Source organism: Diabrotica virgifera, chromosome 4, assembly GCF_917563875.1.
Source record: "Diabrotica virgifera virgifera chromosome 4, PGI_DIABVI_V3a".
NCBI lineage: Eukaryota > Metazoa > Arthropoda > Insecta > Coleoptera > Chrysomelidae > Diabrotica > Diabrotica virgifera.
This window is the reverse complement of record NC_065446.1, coordinates 195,693,824-195,715,219: the sequence shown is the minus strand read 5'-3', so window position 1 is coordinate 195,715,219 and position 21,396 is coordinate 195,693,824. Positions and strand designations below refer to the sequence as shown.

The window sequence follows — 21,396 nt, the reverse complement described above, 5'->3', positions numbered from 1 at the left end:
AGATAGATAGATAGATAGATAGATAGATAGATAGATAGATAGATAGATAGATAGATAGAATTTTATTGTTTATAAAAACTTTACAGTTTCATAACAAGAAATTTAGTTCGCTACATGTACATAAATAACTTAGATATAAATAGCATTAAAAAAGTATAAAAATGCAAGTAAGTTCTAGAATACAAACTTATACATATATAGACATACCTATATTACATATTATATAAACATACACACCTATACCCACCTACCCGCATACACATACATATACATAATTACATATCTAGGAAGAACAAGATAAATATATAATGAGATTAAGGGAACACGTAACTGCAATATTACTTACATTATAAATTTTAAAATAAATAAGTAAATAAAAAAGAAACAAACTTGTGAGTTATTCGGATACTTTTTTTGTAAGTGCTAATAATCTTTTAAGGTACGCTAATAATACATTGAGAAATTAGAGCTTGCGTTATTAATTTTTTTTTATTCGTTAATTACGAAAGCTCGTAGCTTCAGAATATTCCATATATGATTTGAAATTGTTTTCGCGGTAGAGGGTGTAATATTATTCAGGGTGTTTGCTAAATGTTCTGGATTTAACATATTGGTAATTCTCTGTGGTCTCATTGCTGTGTAAATAGGACATTCGAACAGAAGGTGACGCAGAGTTTCCAGTTCACGTTTGTTGCATATTGTACATAACTGATTTGGATCAATCTTATATGTTAGTCCTTGAAAAGTGAACCGAATACAAAACTCATTCGACAGTCTAAGTTGTGCTATTGTTCTGGTGAATTGTAGAGGCATTCGAATATGAAGATACTGTTGTGGTTGATCGCTCAGGTCTAAAGCCCTATAAAAAGTGAGAAATGATGAGTCATTCAGTTGTCGCAAATCATTTTGGTTTACCTTTTGTTTAAATGTGTCTATTAAGTCATTTTTGTTTGCTTTTAGGAACGCTACATTGATATCTCTCCATGATCTTTGACAGTTTGCAAATTGTAACAGATTTTTAACTTGCGATGCCCAATTATATTTATTCTCTATCCTTGTGATTTCCAGTTGACGTAGAAAGCACATTTTAGCTAGTCGATTTTCTTCCATCTCATAAAGTTTAATGAGCCAGTTTAGCGTGTGTTTAAATATCACAAGTGAAAATTTAGCTGTACTTGTTTCAAGTCGAACAGCAAAATCTGGCGTATTGATAGGAACCAAAAGGATACGTTTTAAAAATGTTAATTGCACCCGTTCTAGTATGTCAGCGTATCGTAACCCCCAAATGGCAATGCAGTTAGTTACTATGCTAAGAATTAAGAAATTTAGCAGATGTATTCGGGATGTCCAACTATCCATCTTGGTTTTTGTCATGAGCGGTATTGTTGCTCCGATGGCATGTTTGGCCTTTTGAACGGTATTCTATACACTAAGCGAAGAAGACGAAAAAGTAATGCCCAAATATGTAAAAGAGACAATATCGATAGGTTTGTTCTTATAACTGAAAGTACAGGCTTTTGGGATACCGCCTCCTCTAGAAAAAACAACTATTTTGGTTTTGCTAGTGTTAACTTCAAGATAATTTTGGTCACTATATCTTTCCAATGCTCTTAGACTCTTACCTAATTCCACTTCAGACTCTGCTACGATGACTAAATCGTCAGCATAAAGTAAGAATACGATGTCTCGTTTATTTCCGATGTTTATGCCAGTAACCCCGCTATCGAGAAAAAATGTTTCTATGTCTGTGAGAAATAATGAGAATAGAATCGGGCTTAATGATTCATCCTGTAGAACTCCGGCACTTATATCAAGTTGAGAGGTGAATCCATCTGAGGCAGCTACTTGCATTGATGCTTCATTGTATATATTTCTTAAAAGTAAAATTATGCGACCACTAACCCTTATATTGTACAGTTTTTGCCATAACAAGTTGTGGCTAACAGAATCGAAAGCCCTCTTGCAGTCTACAAATGCAACGAATACTTTGCGTTTTTTTAACCTTAATCGTGACTGTATGATCGAGTTAAGAACAAATACATTGTCAATGCAGCTTCGATGTTTTCGAAATCCAGATTGAATTTCAGGAATAATGTTGTTATTATCTGTCCACTCGTTAAGTCTGTTGAGTAATACTTGTGTGAATATTTTTTCTAAGCAAGACATTAGAGCAATTCCTCTGTAGTTAGAAGGATTGTCGATAGGCCCCTTTTTGTGTATCATTTTTAATATTACTTCAGTCCAAGTTCTAGGTATTGTAGCTGTATTAAATATGTTATTGAACAAACAAGTCATGTACAATATCCAATTATTTGGTAAATATTTATAAAACTCATAGGATATTTTATCATTTCCTGGACTTTTGTTGTTTTTGCAGTTGTTTAAAACTAAATAAATCTCATCAGGTGTTATGGATTTGTCCAGAAATTGATGTCTAACATCGTAATATGTAATAAACGAAATTATTTTAGGAGGGTATATATCTCTGTAAAAAGTTTGCCATACATTCATGGGTAAATTTGATGAAGGCGAATAACTACGAAATTTTTTTAAGGTTGACCAAAAAGTTTTAGGGTTTCGGCTGTTACTTAAATCAGTTATTATGTTATTAAAATAGATTTGTTTTTTGAATTTTAGTGTTATCTTGTATTCTTTTTTATCTGTACATATTTTAGTTTGGTGCTTTCTGAGAAATTATTTACTTTACATATTTTTAATTCATGTTTAACCTGCTTTTTTAAACAAAGACATTCATAATCGAACCAAGGGGATGAGAATATTTTGGTATGAAATGATCCTGTTTTTTTGATCATATTTAACTTTGTGGCTGTTTCTGTTATTGCAGTATATAGATTATTGTATGAATTGTGCAACTGAGAATTATATTGAATTCGGGGAGAGTTTGCCATTAATATCTTGTAGGTTAATGTTAGTTCTTCATTCCATTTATACATAGTGTGTGAAGTATTACTGGAAGAACCATTAGTACAGTTATTTCCGTCGAATATATTTAAGTTTAAAAAAAGAGCTATGGCAAAGTGATCAGATGGGCTATATTCATTTAAAACATAAAAGTCCTGAACAAGTGATAGCGATGAGTTGGATATCCAAGCAAAGTCAATTACACTTTTACCTATAGAACTAACATACGTAAACTGAGCCGGTGAGTCTGAAATTGTACGACCGTTTAATAAACAAAAAGAGTTTTCTGACATAAAATCGATAATATTACGCCCTCTGGTGTTAAGTACTTTATCATTAGATGTTCTCTGGTCAAAGACATTTGTATCCTCTAAAATCTCAGGTGGTACTAAATTAAGTTCAGCTACTCTACAGTTAAAGTCGCCCCCTATAACTACAGGCGTGTTTTGAAGATTATCTATAATATCTAATAAACATGTTTGAAAAATATTCTTGGGTATGTTTTTGACGTATTTTATTGTTAAGTTTTTTTCGCCGTCATTGCTACGTTGCTGAAGTTGTTGTCTTAGCTCTGTCAAGTGTTTAGATTGATTTGGAGTCAAATCTGATTTTAAGTATACGGTGGGATAGACAGTTTTTGAAATATTTGTTTTCCGTTTCATGATATCGATTGTAGTTTCACGAGAATCGACAACCATTTTAAGGGGTCAAGGTTTTCCATCTGTTCTGATTTTTCCTAATCGAGAGGTTGAAGCAATGGGAACATTTTTAGGGGGTAATATATGATTAATTAGGTTCTTGGCTTCTTCAAAATCATTAGGCGTTTCAGAGAGTCCCATAACGATGGCATTCTGTTGTCGTTTGATCCTTTCCATTACCTCTATGTGCATTTCTTCATGGTCCAGAAACTTTTTTTCTAAGACTTCAACTCGTCTATTAAGTTGTTGGTTTTCTGATTGTAGTGCAGTTATATTTTTGTTGCAGGCAATAATTTCTGCATTTTGGGCTGTGACCAGCCCAGGTAATTCTTTAATTTTTGTTGTAAAGGTAGCTTGAATTGTGTTAAGCTGAGCCATAATAGCGTTAAATCTAATGGATTTAACATCCTCATGTGCGCTTGTCAATTTTGTGTTAAGACAATTTTCACATATCCAAGCTCGTAGCCTATTTGGTTCGAGATCCGTAGGTTGGGGACGAGCACAAACACCGTGCCAATGCGCTAGACATACTGAACAATTTACGGTACTGGAGTCGTTTGCTTCCTTCGGTGGTATTAATTTTTGACACACATGGCAATTATTTGTAGTAGACATAATTAATATTAGAAATTCAGAATGATTCAAGATGACTTTTTGTTTTCTTCTTTTTGTTACTTTTTATATTTTGCTAATTAATTCTAGTCACTTACTTGAAATGTTTAAATTGGTAAGAATGCTGATTCACTTTATTTCACTAACTATGTAATTAGTATTATTACTTATTGAAACATTTACTTCAACAAAGCGGAGCGATGTTTACACATCGAAGGTTCGAACTAAACTCTAATTGTATAACTTATCACTAACTCAGGTGTAATGTGTAGTGTGTGTGTTGAGTAAGTGTCTTGTTACTTTGCAAAGTCGACGTCATTGTCTTTGCAAAGAGACGCTAATTGTATCCGAACGTCTGCGGTCCCTTCGGTGAGTACCGATCCCACAAGGACAGAAACTATTTTCATTCATTAATTTATAATAAATGAAAAAATTTCTGACCCTGGTTAGATTCGAACTCTCTACCATTCGGAACTTTCGATCCAAAGGTTAGGCTTTATTTTTTTGTTTTGCTTATGTACTAAAAATAAATAAGTTAATAAGGGGGGGTAACACTTATTCCAGCGCAGTGTATATCCTTCCTTTTCTTCATCCTACACACTTTTCCTAAGTTTTGTGAAGTTACTAAAAGATTTGTGTATTAGTAGTAGGGGAGGAAAGTATGCTAAATGCAGTCACTCGAGCGCTTTGGGTAGTGAAGAGTAGGTTCTAAACCCAAAAAAAGTTAAATAAAGTTTTTCATTTTAGTGGGGACTTTCCATTTTTAATTTAATTTTCCATTTCCAACAATCGTTTTTCCGATTATAGCGCCATTTATGCATAATTCGAAAAAATGTTTCAAATAAAAGTGACTTATTTTTACGTAAGGGAATCCGAATCTGCGCCCAGAGCACGCCAAATAGAATTCTATTTTGCTGACGTCACAAAATAGAATTTCAAAATGGGAGAATCGACGGTTGCTAGGCAACGTGACGTCACTAAAATAGAATTCTATTTGGCGTGCTGCCGCACCTGCAATAAAAAATGGGGCTCCTATTTAAAATTTTAAAGTAACCCCCCACCCCACCTCCGTGGAGGGTCGTGTTTGGTGCCATTCGATAGATTTTTCAAACATATTGAATAAGTGTATTTTTCAGTTTTTCGATCTGATGTTCATTTCGCGGAATATCGCGGGATTCGTATTTAAAATTTAAAATTTACCCCCCACCCCTCTCCGTGGGGAGTCGTGTTTGGTATCATTCGATAGATTTTTGACAAATATTGAGCACGTATTTTTTAGTTTTTAGATCTATCGTTCATTTCGCGAAATATTCGCTTTTTTCTTGTGAAACTTTGTGACTCACCCATTTCCTTACGCCCCGCCCAAATCGTCAGATTTTTTAAATGTACGCTGTTTTGCATGTATAGTGTGACCAACTCCAAGTCAGTCCAATTCGGGACAAGGCTGAAAAAAAAACCTAAAATCCGGGACTTTTCAATGAAAATCGGCCCATTTTTTTTAAATATAGAACTTTAAAATCATTTTATTGATTATTTGACATTTTTATGTTGACAAACATCTTTTTGATGGGATGGGTTGTAATGATAATTACATTTTTGTTAGTTTTTGATGTTTCGACTTACAATCTGGAAATCGTTCTCAAAAAGGGAAAAATTAGAAAATTTAACTGGTGCTGGATTTCCATGTAAATAGAACCTTAGGTTAATATAAAAATATAATTATCATTATTTGATATTCATGTTTTTGAATCGTCTTTCAGAAGACGATAATTAAAATACAGAAATGGGAAATAGTCCAGGGTTTGAGTTTTTGTAGAACTGTAATAAGTACCACGATATAAAATGCAAGGGTTTTGGATATGGTATTAGTATTACACTCTGACTTTTTTTCGTCCCACCAATTCAATTTGATGTGAATTCTTAGAAGAATAACGTATTCAAAATTTCACAATAGAATTTTACCAAAACGTTGAAAATTCGGATGGCCCGGAAGCCTTGCCCGGGACGCCGGGACACGACTTCGTAATTCGGGCCATGTCCCGGATTTTTCGGGCTAGTTGGTCACACTATGCATGTACTTAACTTACCTTATCTTAATCTGACGATTTCGAGTTTTTCTAAGGATACATTTTCTTTTTCGGCCCCCCCTTAACGAACTCCCCTGTGTTTAGGGCCAATATATGGTAGAGGTACATCTACAGGGTACCAGGTTTTTCCCCATATGATAATCTGACGCGCTCGAGTTACTGCAAAAATCCCCGCTTGGGGAAATCCCCAAAAATCCCCCTACCATAGAAATTGAATCATTGACAAAAAATATTGTATTTTTAATTCTAAATTGTTTTTGTCATTACATTTCTCCTGCGCGCGTTTATCCTATAGTACCTAACTTAAAACAACGGTAGCATTAGCATTGCCAATGAAACGACAACAAGTATAATATTCAAAACGAAAAATGTAGGCCGTGGAAAGTTGGAACTAGCTTCGTTTATCCTCAATATATAATTTTCAATCGGTTATTAATTATTTATCCCATATCGATCGCGCTGACATATATTCTGCTCGATAATATACCTCAGTATTTATCCATTTAGTTGTTTCTCTTAAAAGACACGGTCGTTTTCAAAAATGACCGAGAAAAAAGATGGATATTTAAATATTGGGTTCAGTGTGTGGCTGTCAATTTGCGTATTTGTCTGCCTCTGGTTGTGGAGTAGTTTCACAAAAGGAAGAAGACGTTTTCAAACAAATTTACATGTAATCGAAGATGGTTTGAGAAAAATGCAAGCTGACATCGAACTGAGACAACGTGAGAAGAGTATAGGTTGTGTTGAAGACGTAGAAGATATTTCTGAGTTCCTAAAAAAGTTTTACGAAGAGGGGAAGGTATTATTTCGTATTAATATTTTTGCACGTTACACATTTTTTTTATTTTGAATAATTGAGCTTGTTAATGTTCATGTACCCATTTTTTTAAATTTTGGTTTGGTGTCATTAATACTCACTCTCATCAATACAGGGTGAGGCAAATAAAGGGCCTATTAGAAATATCTCGAGAACGAAAAGCAACAGAATCATGAAAATTGGAATAAAGGGGTTTTGAAGGATGATCTATTAAATGAAAATATTTTCATCTCTTTGCAACTTCCGGTTATACCGGAAGTTGCTTATAACTTCGTCTTTTTAAATGGGACACCCTGTATATTTTTACATTTTTGGATTCTCTTCGATGTCTTTTTTCTTAAAAGATGAGGTTTTGTAATATTATACAGGGTATTTTAAAAGACAATTACGTTTTTTTTATTAATTTCGTAGCAAAATTAACACCCTGTAGAATTGTAGTAGTTTGACATCTAAAACTCTACTTACGTTCAAATGATTTTTAATATACTCTACTATTGTTAAGAATCATTAGTATAGCTAAATTTTTAATTTTAGTATACAGGGTTGGTCGAAACTCGGAATGAGTATTCTCTGAGTTTTCTTAAATGGAACACCCTGTATTTTAGTATTGTAATGAAATGATATTTTATGATACTTTTTTATTTCTTAAGCATTCCCTATACCTAACTGCTTTAATTTGTGCTTAATTGTTAATCGCACCAACAATCTAAACTACGTAGGTATTTTGATAGCTAAACCATTATTGGTAATTTTAAGGACCTGTCTGGATTAATATGTATTTATTTCTGAAAAATTATTTGGGATTGAGTATTTTCACGGCCAACCTAATAAAATTTTACGTATTTTTTGTTGCAATTAATGTTTAGCTTGAGTCACCAATAACTCACAAATTAAAGCAGTTAGGTATAGGGAATTCTTAAAAAATAAAAAAGTACTATAAAATATCATTTCACTACAATACAAAAATACAAAGTGTTCCATTTAAGAAAACTCAGAAAATACTCATTCCGAGTTTCGACCAACCCTGTATACTAAAATTAAAAATTTAGCTATACTAATGATTCTTAACAATAGTAGAGTATATTAAAAATCATTTGAACGTAAGTAGAGTTTTAGATGTCAAACTACTACAATTCTACAGGGTGTGAATATTGCTACGAAATTAATAAAAAAACGTAGTTATCTTTTAAAATACTCTGTATAATATTACAAAACCTCATATTTTAAGAAAGGAGACATCGAACAGAATCCAAAAATGTAAAAATATACAGGGTGTCCCATTTAAAAAAAACGAAGTTATAAGCAACTTCCGGTATAACCGGAAGTTGCAAAGAGATGAAAATATTTTCATTTAATAGATCATCCTTCAAAACCCCTTTATTCCAATTTTCATGATTCTGTTGCCTTTAGTTCTCGAGATATTTCTAATAGGCCAGTTATCTGCCTCACCCTATATACATTTATTAGAGTGTCCCAAAAGTAGCGGAACGGTCGAATATTTCGCGAAATTAACATCGGATCGAAAAACTGAAAAACACATATTCAATATTTTTACAAAATCTATCGAATACCATCAAACACTACCCTCCCTCTTCATCCTGGAAGTGGGGTGGGAGTAGCTTTAAAATATTAAATTCGCAAAATTAAATTCCGACAGAGGGCGCGCAAAATTTCAAAGATGGACGATAACTCTAGGAAAACAATTCATTTTGTCATTTGACCCCACAGTTCTAAAACGTTAAATTAAAACATTTGCACGAGTGTTTTGCCAAAGTAACCACTAAGTTTTGCCATTAAGACATCTTATAGGTTAAAGACGACTCAAAATTATGTTTCGTCTGTACCATCATCATAAGTGGCTCGACAATCCGTTGTGGATCTTGGCCTGCTCACAAAGAAGTCGCCACTCCTGTCGATTCCTGGCAACTTCCCTCCACTTTCTGATCCCTAGAATCTTTAGGTCTTCGTCCACATCATCAATCCATCTTCTTCATGGTCGTCCTTGTGCCCTCTGGTTTTGAAAATGTTAATCTCTTAGTGTATTCATGATCTTACATCCTAGCAATGTGTCCAGCCCATCTAAGTCTCTGCACTTTAACGAATTTCACAATATCTGGATCAGTGTATAACTGATACAGTTCAAAGTTGTATCTTCGACGCCATAGCCCATTTTCATTTACTGCCCCAAAAATCTTTCTAAGAATTTTTCTCTCAAAAATACCAAGAAGTCTTTCATCACTTTGAGATAGGGTCCACGTTTCAGCTCCATATATTATCAAAACCGGTTTTATTAAGGTCTTGTATATATTGAACTTTACTGCACGTTTTATATTTTTATTTTTTAAATGTTTATGGAGACCGTGAACAGTTCTGTTTGCTATTGATATGCGTCTTTTTATTTCATCGCTTGTTGTGTTTATTGAGTTGACTTGAGAGCGGGTGAAATGGCCCTCCGAAAAGGGGGTTTGGCGTTGGGTTAACTACCCAACCCTGTAAAAAATCTTTTGTTATGAGAGCTACAAAGAAAGTTTCGTCTGTATGCATTCATTAAAATTTGATGCTAACTACTGATTTTGTTTATCTTTTTTTCATTAAAAAATCTGACCCCCCGATAATCACACACCGTTTTAAAAATTATTAATCTATCTTAAAATTTCTAATTTTGTTTTAATTTAGTTAATAGGTACAGTACAATTTATTTTACACTAACAGATGACAATTTTTAATTAAATAATAGCTGCAAACTAAGTAGGTGAATTTATTTTATAATAATTGTGTTTCGGAAATTATGAGGTGGTCGGAATATTTTGCTTAAGAATGTACATTCTATGTACAGAATATATACTACATTTTATTTGTTTATTTAATTTTGCTGTCGCTTAAACATTTAAAAATACTACGTTTAATACAAACGTTAAATTAACAAAATGTGTGATTTGGCATTAGTTAGTTTACGTCATTACGTAGAGTATAATAGGAATGAATACTGAGGAACACTGCAATAGTTTTGTTAAGTCAAAATCATTGTTAATTACAACATAAACTGACCGCAAATATGTACACAAATTAATGACAAAGTCAATGTTTTCCTAGAGGTGATGCTTTTCAAATTCGCCACTAGACGTCGCCCACTTTGCGGTTCCTCGCCAATTTGATTCCTTGCGTAAAAATAAGCAACTTTTAATCGAGACATTTTTTCGAATTGTGTATAGATGGCGCTATTATCGCTTAGGTAGGTAGGTATTTAGGTAAATTATAGAAACAGTCTAATATCTCGAGAAATATACTCTCAAATGAAAAACCAAAAACGCGTGTTTAATATTTTTCAAAAACCTATCGAATGACACCAAACACGCCACGTCCATCCCCTGAGAGTGGGGTGGGAATAACTTTGAAATCCTGAATAGCGGCCCCCATTTTTTTTGTAGATTTGGATTTTTTACGTAAAAATAAGTAACATTTATTCGAGGCACGTTTTAGAATCGTTGATAGCTGGCGCTATAATCGGAAAAATACGATTTATTAGCGCCATCTTTCTTATATATCGCACACCTAGTTCAATTGTGCCACAACTGCAAAAAATTCGAATTTTGGGTTAAGGCTGTAAAATATTGCCTATATAATGGCCCATCTAATGCAATACAGCCTGAACTAAAATATTCTTTTGGATAAGTATAAAGTAAGTTACTTCGGTATTTCACTGTAGGGTTTTTGGAGGTTTTGAAAATGCAATACGGCCATAACTGGGAGATGTGGCGATAATATACACTGCCACAATACAACCGATGTAATTCAATACGTTCAATACGGCCACAACTGCAAAAATCAAGAGAGATGTGGCGATAATATACACTGCCACAATACAACCGGTATAATTCAATACGGCCACAACTGCAAAAATCAATTGATTTTTTCATTATATTGCCGCCGTATCTCCTAAGTATTGTTTTATAAATGACTTTCTTCACAATGCAATATCGCCATAACTATCAAAATAATAATAACGTTTTATTTTTAATAAATTGTAATAAGATCCAGCCAATAAGTGTATAATTTACTACCTAAATTGTAATTTTGAAGCCAGTCACTCTCAAAATAAATTATTTACAGGGCATAACGCGTTTACTACAGAACATTTTGCTCATTTCTCGAGAATATTGTGTTTTGCACTTGTGGCACTATTGAACTAGGTGTGCGATATATATGTATCGGTTTTAGAATGTCTTTCGACGTTGTCCGATGCCTAACTTCCACGTCCTTCTATCATCCCATTGGCCATCTCTAAGATCCCTTGCACTCATTGCTTTGGTTACCCCTTCTTTCCATGTCTTTTTGGGTCTTCCTCGTTTTTTGCGGTTTGGTGGTACCCACTGCATGATCTTTTTGGGCAATCTTGTGTCTTCCATTCTTTGAACATGACTATACCAAATCAACTGTTTCCTCTCAATGTCTGTTGTTAAGTAACCATCTATTCCAATTCGTCGTCTTACTTCCTCATTTCGAACTCTTCCCCTACGGGATATAGCTAACGATCTTCTAAACACATCCATTTCTACAGCTTTTAATTTTTTCCTGTTGTTCTCGGTTATTCTCCAAGTTTCTGCTCCGTGAAGTAGGCTGCTTTTAATAAGTGTTTCATAGATATTGTATTTTCGCTGTATTCCTATTTCGGAGCTCCAAAGTATTCCATTTAGGCAGCCAATTGTTCTTCTAGCTTGTGTTACCCTTTTCTTTATTTCCTCATCGTCTTTTCCCGTTCTATCGAAGATTACTCCCAGGTACGTGTATTCACTACAGGATGTGATTTGTTCATTATCCTCTAGTTCGATATTGGATAACTCAGCTGCTATGGGTAGGTATTTAGTTTTTTCCACATTAATTTCCAAGCCCCACTGTTCACATTCCTCCTTTAGTTTTCTTGCCATATACTGTAGGTCGTCTTTATCATTAGCTATGATCACTTGGTCATCAGCAAATTGTAAGGTATATAAACAAACTTCTTCGAGGTCTATACCCATACCGTGGCATTTACGTTTCCACTAGTTTAGTGCTTTTGCAACATATATTTTGAACAAAGTTGGTGAAATACAGCAGCCCTCCCTGGCGCAGACCCTTGTTAACTATGAACTTTTTAGATAGTGTGTTGCCAATTTTTACTTGATGTAGAATTTTCATATAGATTTTTTAAGGCGTTGACTAGAGTGTAGCTGATGTTAGTTTCTTGTAGTGATTTCCACAATTTAGTCACAGGAACGCTGTCATATGCTTTACGGAGGTCAACAAACATGAGATGGGTCTCTTGATTGGTTGCTGATTTTTTTCAATTAATTGTTTTAGGCAGAAGACATTATATGTACAAGTCCTTCCAGCGCGGAAACCAGCCTGTTCTTCTTCTTGTTCCCTATACTCCATCTCAGTGAGATTTCTAAGAATGCGCCCGTACACCCGGCTTAGTGTACTAGTTACCGATATTCCTCTGTAATTTGAGCAATCCAACTTATTTCCTTTTTATGAATGGAAGAAATATAAGCTACTTTCCATAAACTGGATGGTGTGACACCGTATATATATATTTGTTCATACACCAAGTAAGTGCTTCAAAGAGTTTATCTTGACATATCCCACACGGGGTATCTGCCATCTTTCTACAATTCTAATAAATGTCTCCAATAAATGTTACTTATTTTTACGTAAGGAATCCAAATCTGCAATAAAAAAATGGGGGTCGCTATTTAAGATTTCAAAGTTGTTCCCGCCCTACCCCCAGGGGGTCGATGTGGAGGGTAGTGTTTTATGACTTTCGATAGGTTTTTGAAAAATATTAAACACTAATTTTTTGCTTTTTTATTTGAAAGGCATTCCTTAAGATATTAGACCATTTTTATAATTTACCTGATAGGGTATCACGATCAATCGTTTTTTCCAATCATAGCGCCATCTCTCCACAATTCAAAAAACTGTCTCGAATAAAAGTTGTTTATTTTTAAGCAAGGAATCCAAATCTGCAATAAAAAATGGCAGATCATTTTAAAGCATTTAAAGTTACTACCACACCACCTCCAGGGGTGGAGTGGATATCGTGTTTGGTGTTATTCGATACCTTTGGGAGACCCTATATATACGCACAATGCTTCTTTGCATGTAATTCCGATAATTGATGTTGGTTAGAATAGTTCTGCAATCATCTATTCTCTTATACCAAGGCCTCGACTAAGGTTCAAAACAGACTGACCACGCTACAGTGCTTCGCTGTGGATCCACAAAAGTAATCCACTCCACATAAGAACCCATGGCCAATCATCGGAAACTACTTTCGTGGATCCACAGCGTAGCGCTGCAGCGTGGTCCGACTGTTTTGACCCTTATTCCTACAGCAATAATATTTATGATCCACAAAACATAATGTACTTACGTAAACATTTAAATCTTTCAACCGATCATATAAAGTGTTTTAGTCCAATCTCTTAATATGCTGCAATAATATCTAAAGTCGATTTTGTCCGTTTTATCCTTTAATAAAGTCAACTGTGAAACACATTTCCTTGCTATTATGTGTGACCTAAATAATTTTAGGCCTGGATCCCGCGTACTAAAAAAAAGTTTTTTAATAGCAAGCTGAAAATTTGTTAATAGCTTAACGGTGTCTAGTCGGACAAACTTTGATGTATGGGAACACTGGAATAGGGGAAGTTTTAATTGTGAAACGTGATTTTAATTGTGGAACGTGTCATCCTGACAAGTTTATGATTGTGAAAAGTAGCAGGTTGTTTTTAAGTTTATTCAATGGTAAACTTTATATAATATATGAAAAAATGTTTGTCCGACAAATATGTTGGGCATTTTAATAAGTTCTACAAGTAGAACATGGCAAATTACAGGAATCATGTTGGTGGTAAATAGCAGTCTTATTTTTGCATGAGAGTTTAATGAATGGGTAACAGATCAATTGGAAGTTGTGTCCGACAAAATACATGGGACGTTATCGTAGTCTGACATTTTAAACCTGTAACCTGTTCCACAATTAAAACTTCCCCTGCTCCAGTGTTCCCACACATCAAAGTGTGTCCGACTAGACAGCGTTAAGCTATTAACAAATTTTCAGCTTGGTATTAATAAACTTTTTTTGGCACGAGGGATACAGGCCTATTTGTTTTGGATTTGATAATAGATTATATATAGAAAAAGACTGTATGAGTGTAAAAACTGTATTAAAATTATTCAGCTAAGTACTTTCAGCATATCAAAATGCCGTCATCAGAGCTATCGTCTCATAGGTATAAATACCTCAAATGAAGAGTAATCATTGAACAACTCATTACAAAATTTAAAATTGACCCAGTGATCAACTACTGGTCATGAGTAAAAACCCTTAAAGTTGTTCTGAAGCTATTTCCTTGTGGCATTTTTATGATTAATTATTTATATGGGAATTAAGAAAAAATTATATAATTAAAACCCTTAAAATATATAATTATCACATTTAATGTGACTTCTAAAAATAATGGCTACCATTTTACTTTTAACAGCTGTTACTGACAATTTTACAATGATGAGGATGGAAACAAACACATTAAATGTGATAATTTATTATACAGGGTGTAACAAAAATACAGGTCATAAATTTATTCACATATTCTGGGACCAAAAATAGTTCGATTAAACCTAACTTACCTTAGTACAAATGTGCACATAAAAAAAGTTACAGCCCTTTGAAATTACAAAATGAAAATCGATTTTTTCCAATATATCGAAAACTATTAGAGATTTTTTATTGAAGATGGACATGTGGTATTCTTATGGCAGTAGTATATTAAGAAAAAATTATAGTGAAATTTGGACACTCCATAAAAATTTTATGGGGGTTTTGTTCCTTCAATCCCCCCCAAACTTTTGTGTACGTTCCAATTTAATTAGTATTGTAGTACCATTAATTAAACACAATGTTTTAAAAACTTTTTTGCCTCTCATTACTTTTTCGAAAAATCAGTTTATATCGAGATATTTTGAATATTTGTCAAATCCACCACATATTTGTATATGGTTAAGTATGATTATGGAGACTTAGGGTAATAATTATGAACATTTATTTATGATTTACATTTTTAGGTATATTCTGAACCATATTAAAAAAGAAGCCACATCTCGATAAAAGATGCCGTATCGGAAAAATACAAAGAGGCAAGAAAGTTTTAAAAACACTGTGTTTAACTAATGGTGTCGCAGTAATAGTTTAATTGGAACGTACCCAAACATTTGGGGGGTTTAAAGGAACAAAACCCCCATCAAATTTTTATGTAAACATATTAAAAAAGAAGTTGCAACTCGATAAAAACTGCCTTATCGAAAAAAGACTAGGAGGCAAAAAAGTTTTAAAAATATTTAGTTCAACTAATGGTACCACAAAAATAATTTAAGTGGAACGTACACAAAAGTTTGGGGGGTTTAAGGGAACAAAACACCCATAAAATTTTTATGGGGTGCACAAATTTAACTATAATTTTTATTCAAGATATTCCTGCCATAATAATGCCACATGTCCATTTTCAACAAAACATCTTTAATAGTTTTCGATATATTTGAAAAAATCGATTTTCATTTTGTAACTTCAAAGGGCTGTAACTTTTTGTATGTGCATATTTGTACTAAGGTAAGTTAGGTTCATTCGAACTATTTTTCATCCCAGAATATGTGATTTAATTTATGACCTGTATTTTTGTTACACCCTGTATATTTTAAGGGCTTTTACCCATGACCAGTGGTTGATCCCTGGGTCAATTTTAAATTTTGTAATGTGTTGTTCAACGAATACTCTTCATTTGAGGTATTTATACCTATGAGACGATAGCTCTGATGATGACATTTTGATTTGCTGAAAGTACTTGGCTGAATTTAAATAAAGTTTTTACACACTATCAGTTTTTTTTGAAAACATACACCAGTTGCCGGTTTGATTTTAACAGATATTACCAGGCGAGGAGCAGAACCTGCTCCTTCTTATCCTAATGCACTCCATTACTAGATTTTTGCGAGCACTACATCAAAATCTTTATTATTCTGTGCCACTTTTAGTAATTGTTGAACGTTCGTGCCCGTCCAGATTCAGAAATTTCGAAGCTATGACATTGTTCTTCTGTCTACTTCCCTACGGCCTTCTAATTTTACTTAAATTATTATTCCTAGCAGACGATAGTTGTGATTTCTCATTATGTGGCCTAGTTATGCAGTCTTTTTTCGTTTTTCGTCTCTTTAATCGTTTTTATGTCTTAACTTTCTGTTTACGGTATTTAATAATGTTCGATTCGTTATCACTCCAGGGTAATAAGCTAGAAACAGTGGCGTGCTGATCATATAAATGATTCGGTGCAATCACCGAGAGGCCGTGGCCTCTTGAGGCCGGTCAAATAGGTTTACACAAAAATTTTTCGATGTAACAAAAAAATATTATTTTAATTTCTAATTGGATGTTAATTTTGCTAATAATATTAATAAAACATTTAAAAAAATCAAATTTTTTTGATTGTGAAATGCAGTTTAAGTAAATGAATAAGACTCTATAGTCTATAATACATAAATAGATTGCTACAGTTAATATTATTTATTTTCATACATACAAGTATATTTATGGTTTTCCAATTTCCTTCAAACATGTATGTACTCTGCAGAATTAAAAAATGGAAAAACGTTTTGCTCATTTTTGGCCGAATTATTGAATGTATCTAAAAACGATTTGATCAAGACAAATCAAATCGTTTTATGATGATATAAGCACTCTACATCCTAGAAATTTTGACACAATAAAAAATGGTATACCTACCTTTGATGTCATTTAAATCATTTACTGAACAATTAAGAAAGTTTTACCCTACCATATCTGCTACTACAATTAGAGAAGAACTCATGGATTTTGCTGATAAATGGATTGTATTAAAATTTGATTTTGCAAAATACTGAGAGTACACAAGATGGAGTTAATGTTGAATATGTTCAGCCTACACAAAATATGAAGGATGATATTAATAATCCAAGTGATAATGAACATGAAGTACAAATGACAATGTTGATATCGTGAAAACCTCACCTCCGTGTGGTATTTAAAAGTGTAAAGATCGTATAGCTTGCTGTTACGCTGTTTTGCGTAAGTACAACTTATATCAGTGCGTGCTTATCCAAATTTAAGTAGTATAACATATAATGCATTTATTAACTCTTCAGTGACACAAGTTTCTTGCGAAAAAAGCTTTTCAACATTGAAATAAATAAAAAATCGGTTAAGAAGTACTTTAACACAAGATCACTTTTATGCTAATGGCTATAAAAAAAGAAGCTTTGTATGAGCTTAAAAATGATGAAATAATTGACGAATTTGCTCAAAAATCTATTTTAACCCTAAAACAGCACAGTTCGTTCATCTAACGTAGACTGCACAGTGGGGTCTCGAAAACCCTAATTGTCTTTTTTAGTAATAAATGTTATTTTTTTTTCTGCGGTATGTTTTACAAAAAAAATAAGCAACAATATCTTATTTTCAAAATATGTTTATTTCAAAAGAAACATATCTCATTAGATCTGATAAACGTGAAAAAACATAATCTAGTGCTTTTATTACAGTTTTTTATAAAATATGGAGATATGGCCAAAAAAATTAAACAAAATTCCAGTGAAATAAAAACCCTTTAAACTAAAATAAAACATATATGTTGTAACAAGATAACTATTTGCACTTCAACTTTGGTTCTGACACACAAAACATAATTGAGCTTGATGTTCTAAACAGTACGATGTTCTAAACAATATTTCCCAGTATACTGGCGATATTTCTTTGCGAGGTATTGGGTTCTGTTTGTTCTTCTTCATTATCGTCGTCACTTTGTTCGTTATCATAATCATCGTCTTCATCTGATGAGTCTTCAAAATCATCTTCGATGGTCTCAGGTTCATCTTCATCAGCCCACAGCTTTTCAGCATCCCACTCTAATTTTTTGTTGTCAGTGGACGCTAATATTTTCTCTTAGAATCTGCCATACTAGCAAATAACAAAAAATCACCTCAAAATTTTAACACCCTTTAACTGCACACTGGGGTCCGAAGTACCCACAGCTCAACTAAAAGCGTCACAGCAAACTATACAACAAACTCACGCGGCGCAGTGATTGTCTGTCAACGTAGTCGGCTGTTAACTGAATTTACATGCAAGGGATCGCCAAAAGACGCAGACATGTGCAAGTTACATTGAACGATTTATGTGCCTGGGTTTTTCAGACCCCAGTGTGCTGTTCCAGGGTTAATGCGGAAATTATTGATCGAGGGTTAAGTAATTATTTTATAAAATAATGGCAAAAGAATATTTAGTTTATTGCGTTGTACAGTCGAACCCGCTTATGAGAATACCTGTTAAAGGAATATCCCGGTATATGGAATAGAAATTTGAGGTCCCAAAACGTTTTTACTAGCCACATATGATCGGTTATTAGAATTTCCCTGATATAGGAATACTTTTGCTTGGCACGAAGGATATTCCAATAAGCGGGTTCGACTGTATTAACATTTTTTTAAATATTGTTTAAGTAAAGTATTTGCACTGTACTTGTATTTGTACTCTCGTGTATAATTGATTTACTAAAATGCAACTTAATACATAATGGAAAAATTCTCAATTTTATTTTATTTGTACCTTAATTACATCAAATTCATATTATATTGATTTAGGAAATTATGGGTTCTGCTTTACTGCATACAATATTGTCATACATGTCAATTATTATTTGTAAGATTTATTATTCTTAAATGAAAAAATGTAGCAAATTAAGAAAAAAATCATTAAATTCAAAGTTTTATGTTTGATTCAAAAATAATTTATATTTTTGTTTTTTTTTGTTTTTTTAAATACCGAATAAAACATCCTGCTAATAACAGGTAAAATGAGGATGGGAGGCCGCTTTTCTATAAAATCACCGGGCCGCTTGAAAAGTTCCAGCACGCCACTGGCTAGAAATAGACCATGTTCAGGACACTTAAAGATCCAGGTAGCTGACTACTTTTTTAGTTATTGTAGACCTATAGGAAGAAAGCCCACCTATTTCCTGCCTATTCTGCGTTCCGCAGTCACTTTGCAGTGTGGGCAGTATATCCCAATATAAAACTTATGGAACCTTACAGCTCAGTGTTGCCGGTTTTAAGCAGACTAACTTAAAGTTCGTCTAAATAGAATATTCCAGAAGTCCAAAACATCTTGATTTGAAAATCTGTGGGTTTTATTATTTTTAAATAATTCATAGATAGGTACTATCAAAGATATTTATACGATATTAAAGATATATATCATTTGAATATTAATTATAATGAGCCTGTGATTAATATAATAGTTATTTATGATATTAGTGTTAAAAGTACAATTTTAAGGCACGCAATTTTAAGTGAAAGTTTGCAGAATGATCGAAGCGAATTCTGCAATTCACATGAGTGTCTTAAAAATGTACTTTTTAACACGTGTACTTTGTACGCACGTAAGAAGTTATACTTCTATTATACGATTTCAACGAAATAAATATACTTTCAACAGGTTATTTGTATTTAAAGATTAAACTAATTTTTACTTACTACTTTCCAAAAATTTTTATTAAAACAATACTAAAAATAAAAAAAAGTTAGATAATACACGGATTCGAACCAGGGACCTCTAGATCTCCGGTCCAACGCGCTACCACCGAGCTAAACTTCCTTTGCTTTGACAGCTTACAAGATTTCTCATACATACTTACAAATTTAATAGACCAAGTGAGGTATAAAAATACTTTAAAAATTATTTAAAATAAATATTAATATCTCTTGGCAACACTGTTCTTCATAAGAGTCTGTACTGAAAGGTGACCGTGGAACGCAATATAGAGTTCGCGTCCGTTTTTTAATTATTAACAATTTAGTGCAAAATTCGTGATTTTTTCGATTTTTTGCACCCCATTCAAAAACTAAATAGTTGACATAGAATTACAAAATTTAATTTTTTAGAACATTAAAAAACCTTTAAAATGTCGATTTTTGAAAATCGTTATTTGTTAATAACTTTTACTAAAACTACCTTAGAACTTTAGTGTTTCACCCAAAGTTGGGTATTGGGGTACTTAACAAAACCTACCTCAAAATTTGAGACCGATCCAATAACTAGTTTAAGAGTTATTCTAATTGTTTATCCCAGAGACCTTTATTTTGCAATAACATAAGACAGAAAATAATGAAGATAGGGCAATTCTGCGTATGCCAAATGAGAATAGAAAACTGATGCTATAAAATTGTACTAAAAAAAGTTAAAAAAATTATCTAATATAGTCAAAAATCCTAATGCCAAATTTGTGAAATTTTGTAGTTTTTAAATATTTAGAATAACTTTAAAAATATTGTCCGTAGAAAATATCATTTTACATATTAGAAAAACTTGTATTTTACACGAATTTTTAAAAATGTAGTTAAATTGGTGACCAGTTGTGGTAAGTGAAGTGGGAGCTGAGACCCGACGAGTTCAAAAACTAAAAAAGGCAACTTAAAACTACTATCATTTTCTATATCTCGGGATCTACTGAATATATTTTGATCGTTCTTTTTTTAATTTGTATGCAATTTTTCTGTACATTACAAATATGCAATTTGTCTAGACATTTATTAATTAATAAACAGTCTAATTTGTTTAAACAATTTTTGAAAAAATAATTTTTTCCCAAAAATCCATGATTTTAATCAAACTATCGTTAATAATCATAGAAAAAGTTAATGTATACTTTAATAAATAATTTATCTTCAATAAATAATTATCTAATAAAAATAATTTATTTATTTAAGTGTACTTTAACTTTTTCTATGACCATTAATGATATTATGATTAAAAAAATAGATTTTTGTAAAAAATATTTTTTCAAGAATTGTTTAAACAAATTAGTCTGTTTATTAATTAATAAATTTATAAACAAATTGCATATTTGTAATGTACGTAGAAATTACATACAATTTAAAACAAAAAAGATCAAAATCCATTGAGTTCATCCAGAGATACAGAAAATTATATTCGTTTGAAATTGCTTTTTCGGTATTTTAACTCGGTGGATTTGTAGGGTCCCTCTAATACCTAATCGTTTGAACTACATTTTTGAAAAATCGTAGAGGGTGCTGTGAAGGTACAATTTTTGTGCAAATTTTTTAAGAAAAAATGCAAATCCCATTCTTTAAAATGGCATTAATTATTGTCTTTAATTATTATAAACAAATTAGCTGT

The 21,396-nt window shown here is 32.7% G+C and overlaps 1 protein-coding gene across 2 annotated transcripts in view; it reads left to right on the top strand.

Annotated features, from left to right (window-relative positions):
* The first annotated feature begins 6,794 nt into the window (after nucleotides 1-6,794).
* LOC126883288 (uncharacterized) overlaps nucleotides 6,795-21,396 on the top strand; it is a 40,704-nt gene continuing 26,102 nt past the window's right edge. Inside the window, exon 1 of one of the 2 annotated variants that reach the window (XM_050648636.1) lies at nucleotides 6,795-7,118. In XM_050648636.1, the coding sequence (XP_050504593.1) occupies nucleotides 6,861-7,118 (258 nt within the window). In that variant the 5' untranslated portion in view covers nucleotides 6,795-6,860. The remainder of the gene's footprint in view (nucleotides 7,119-21,396) is intronic. The other variant, XM_050648635.1, reaches the window with a different exon arrangement.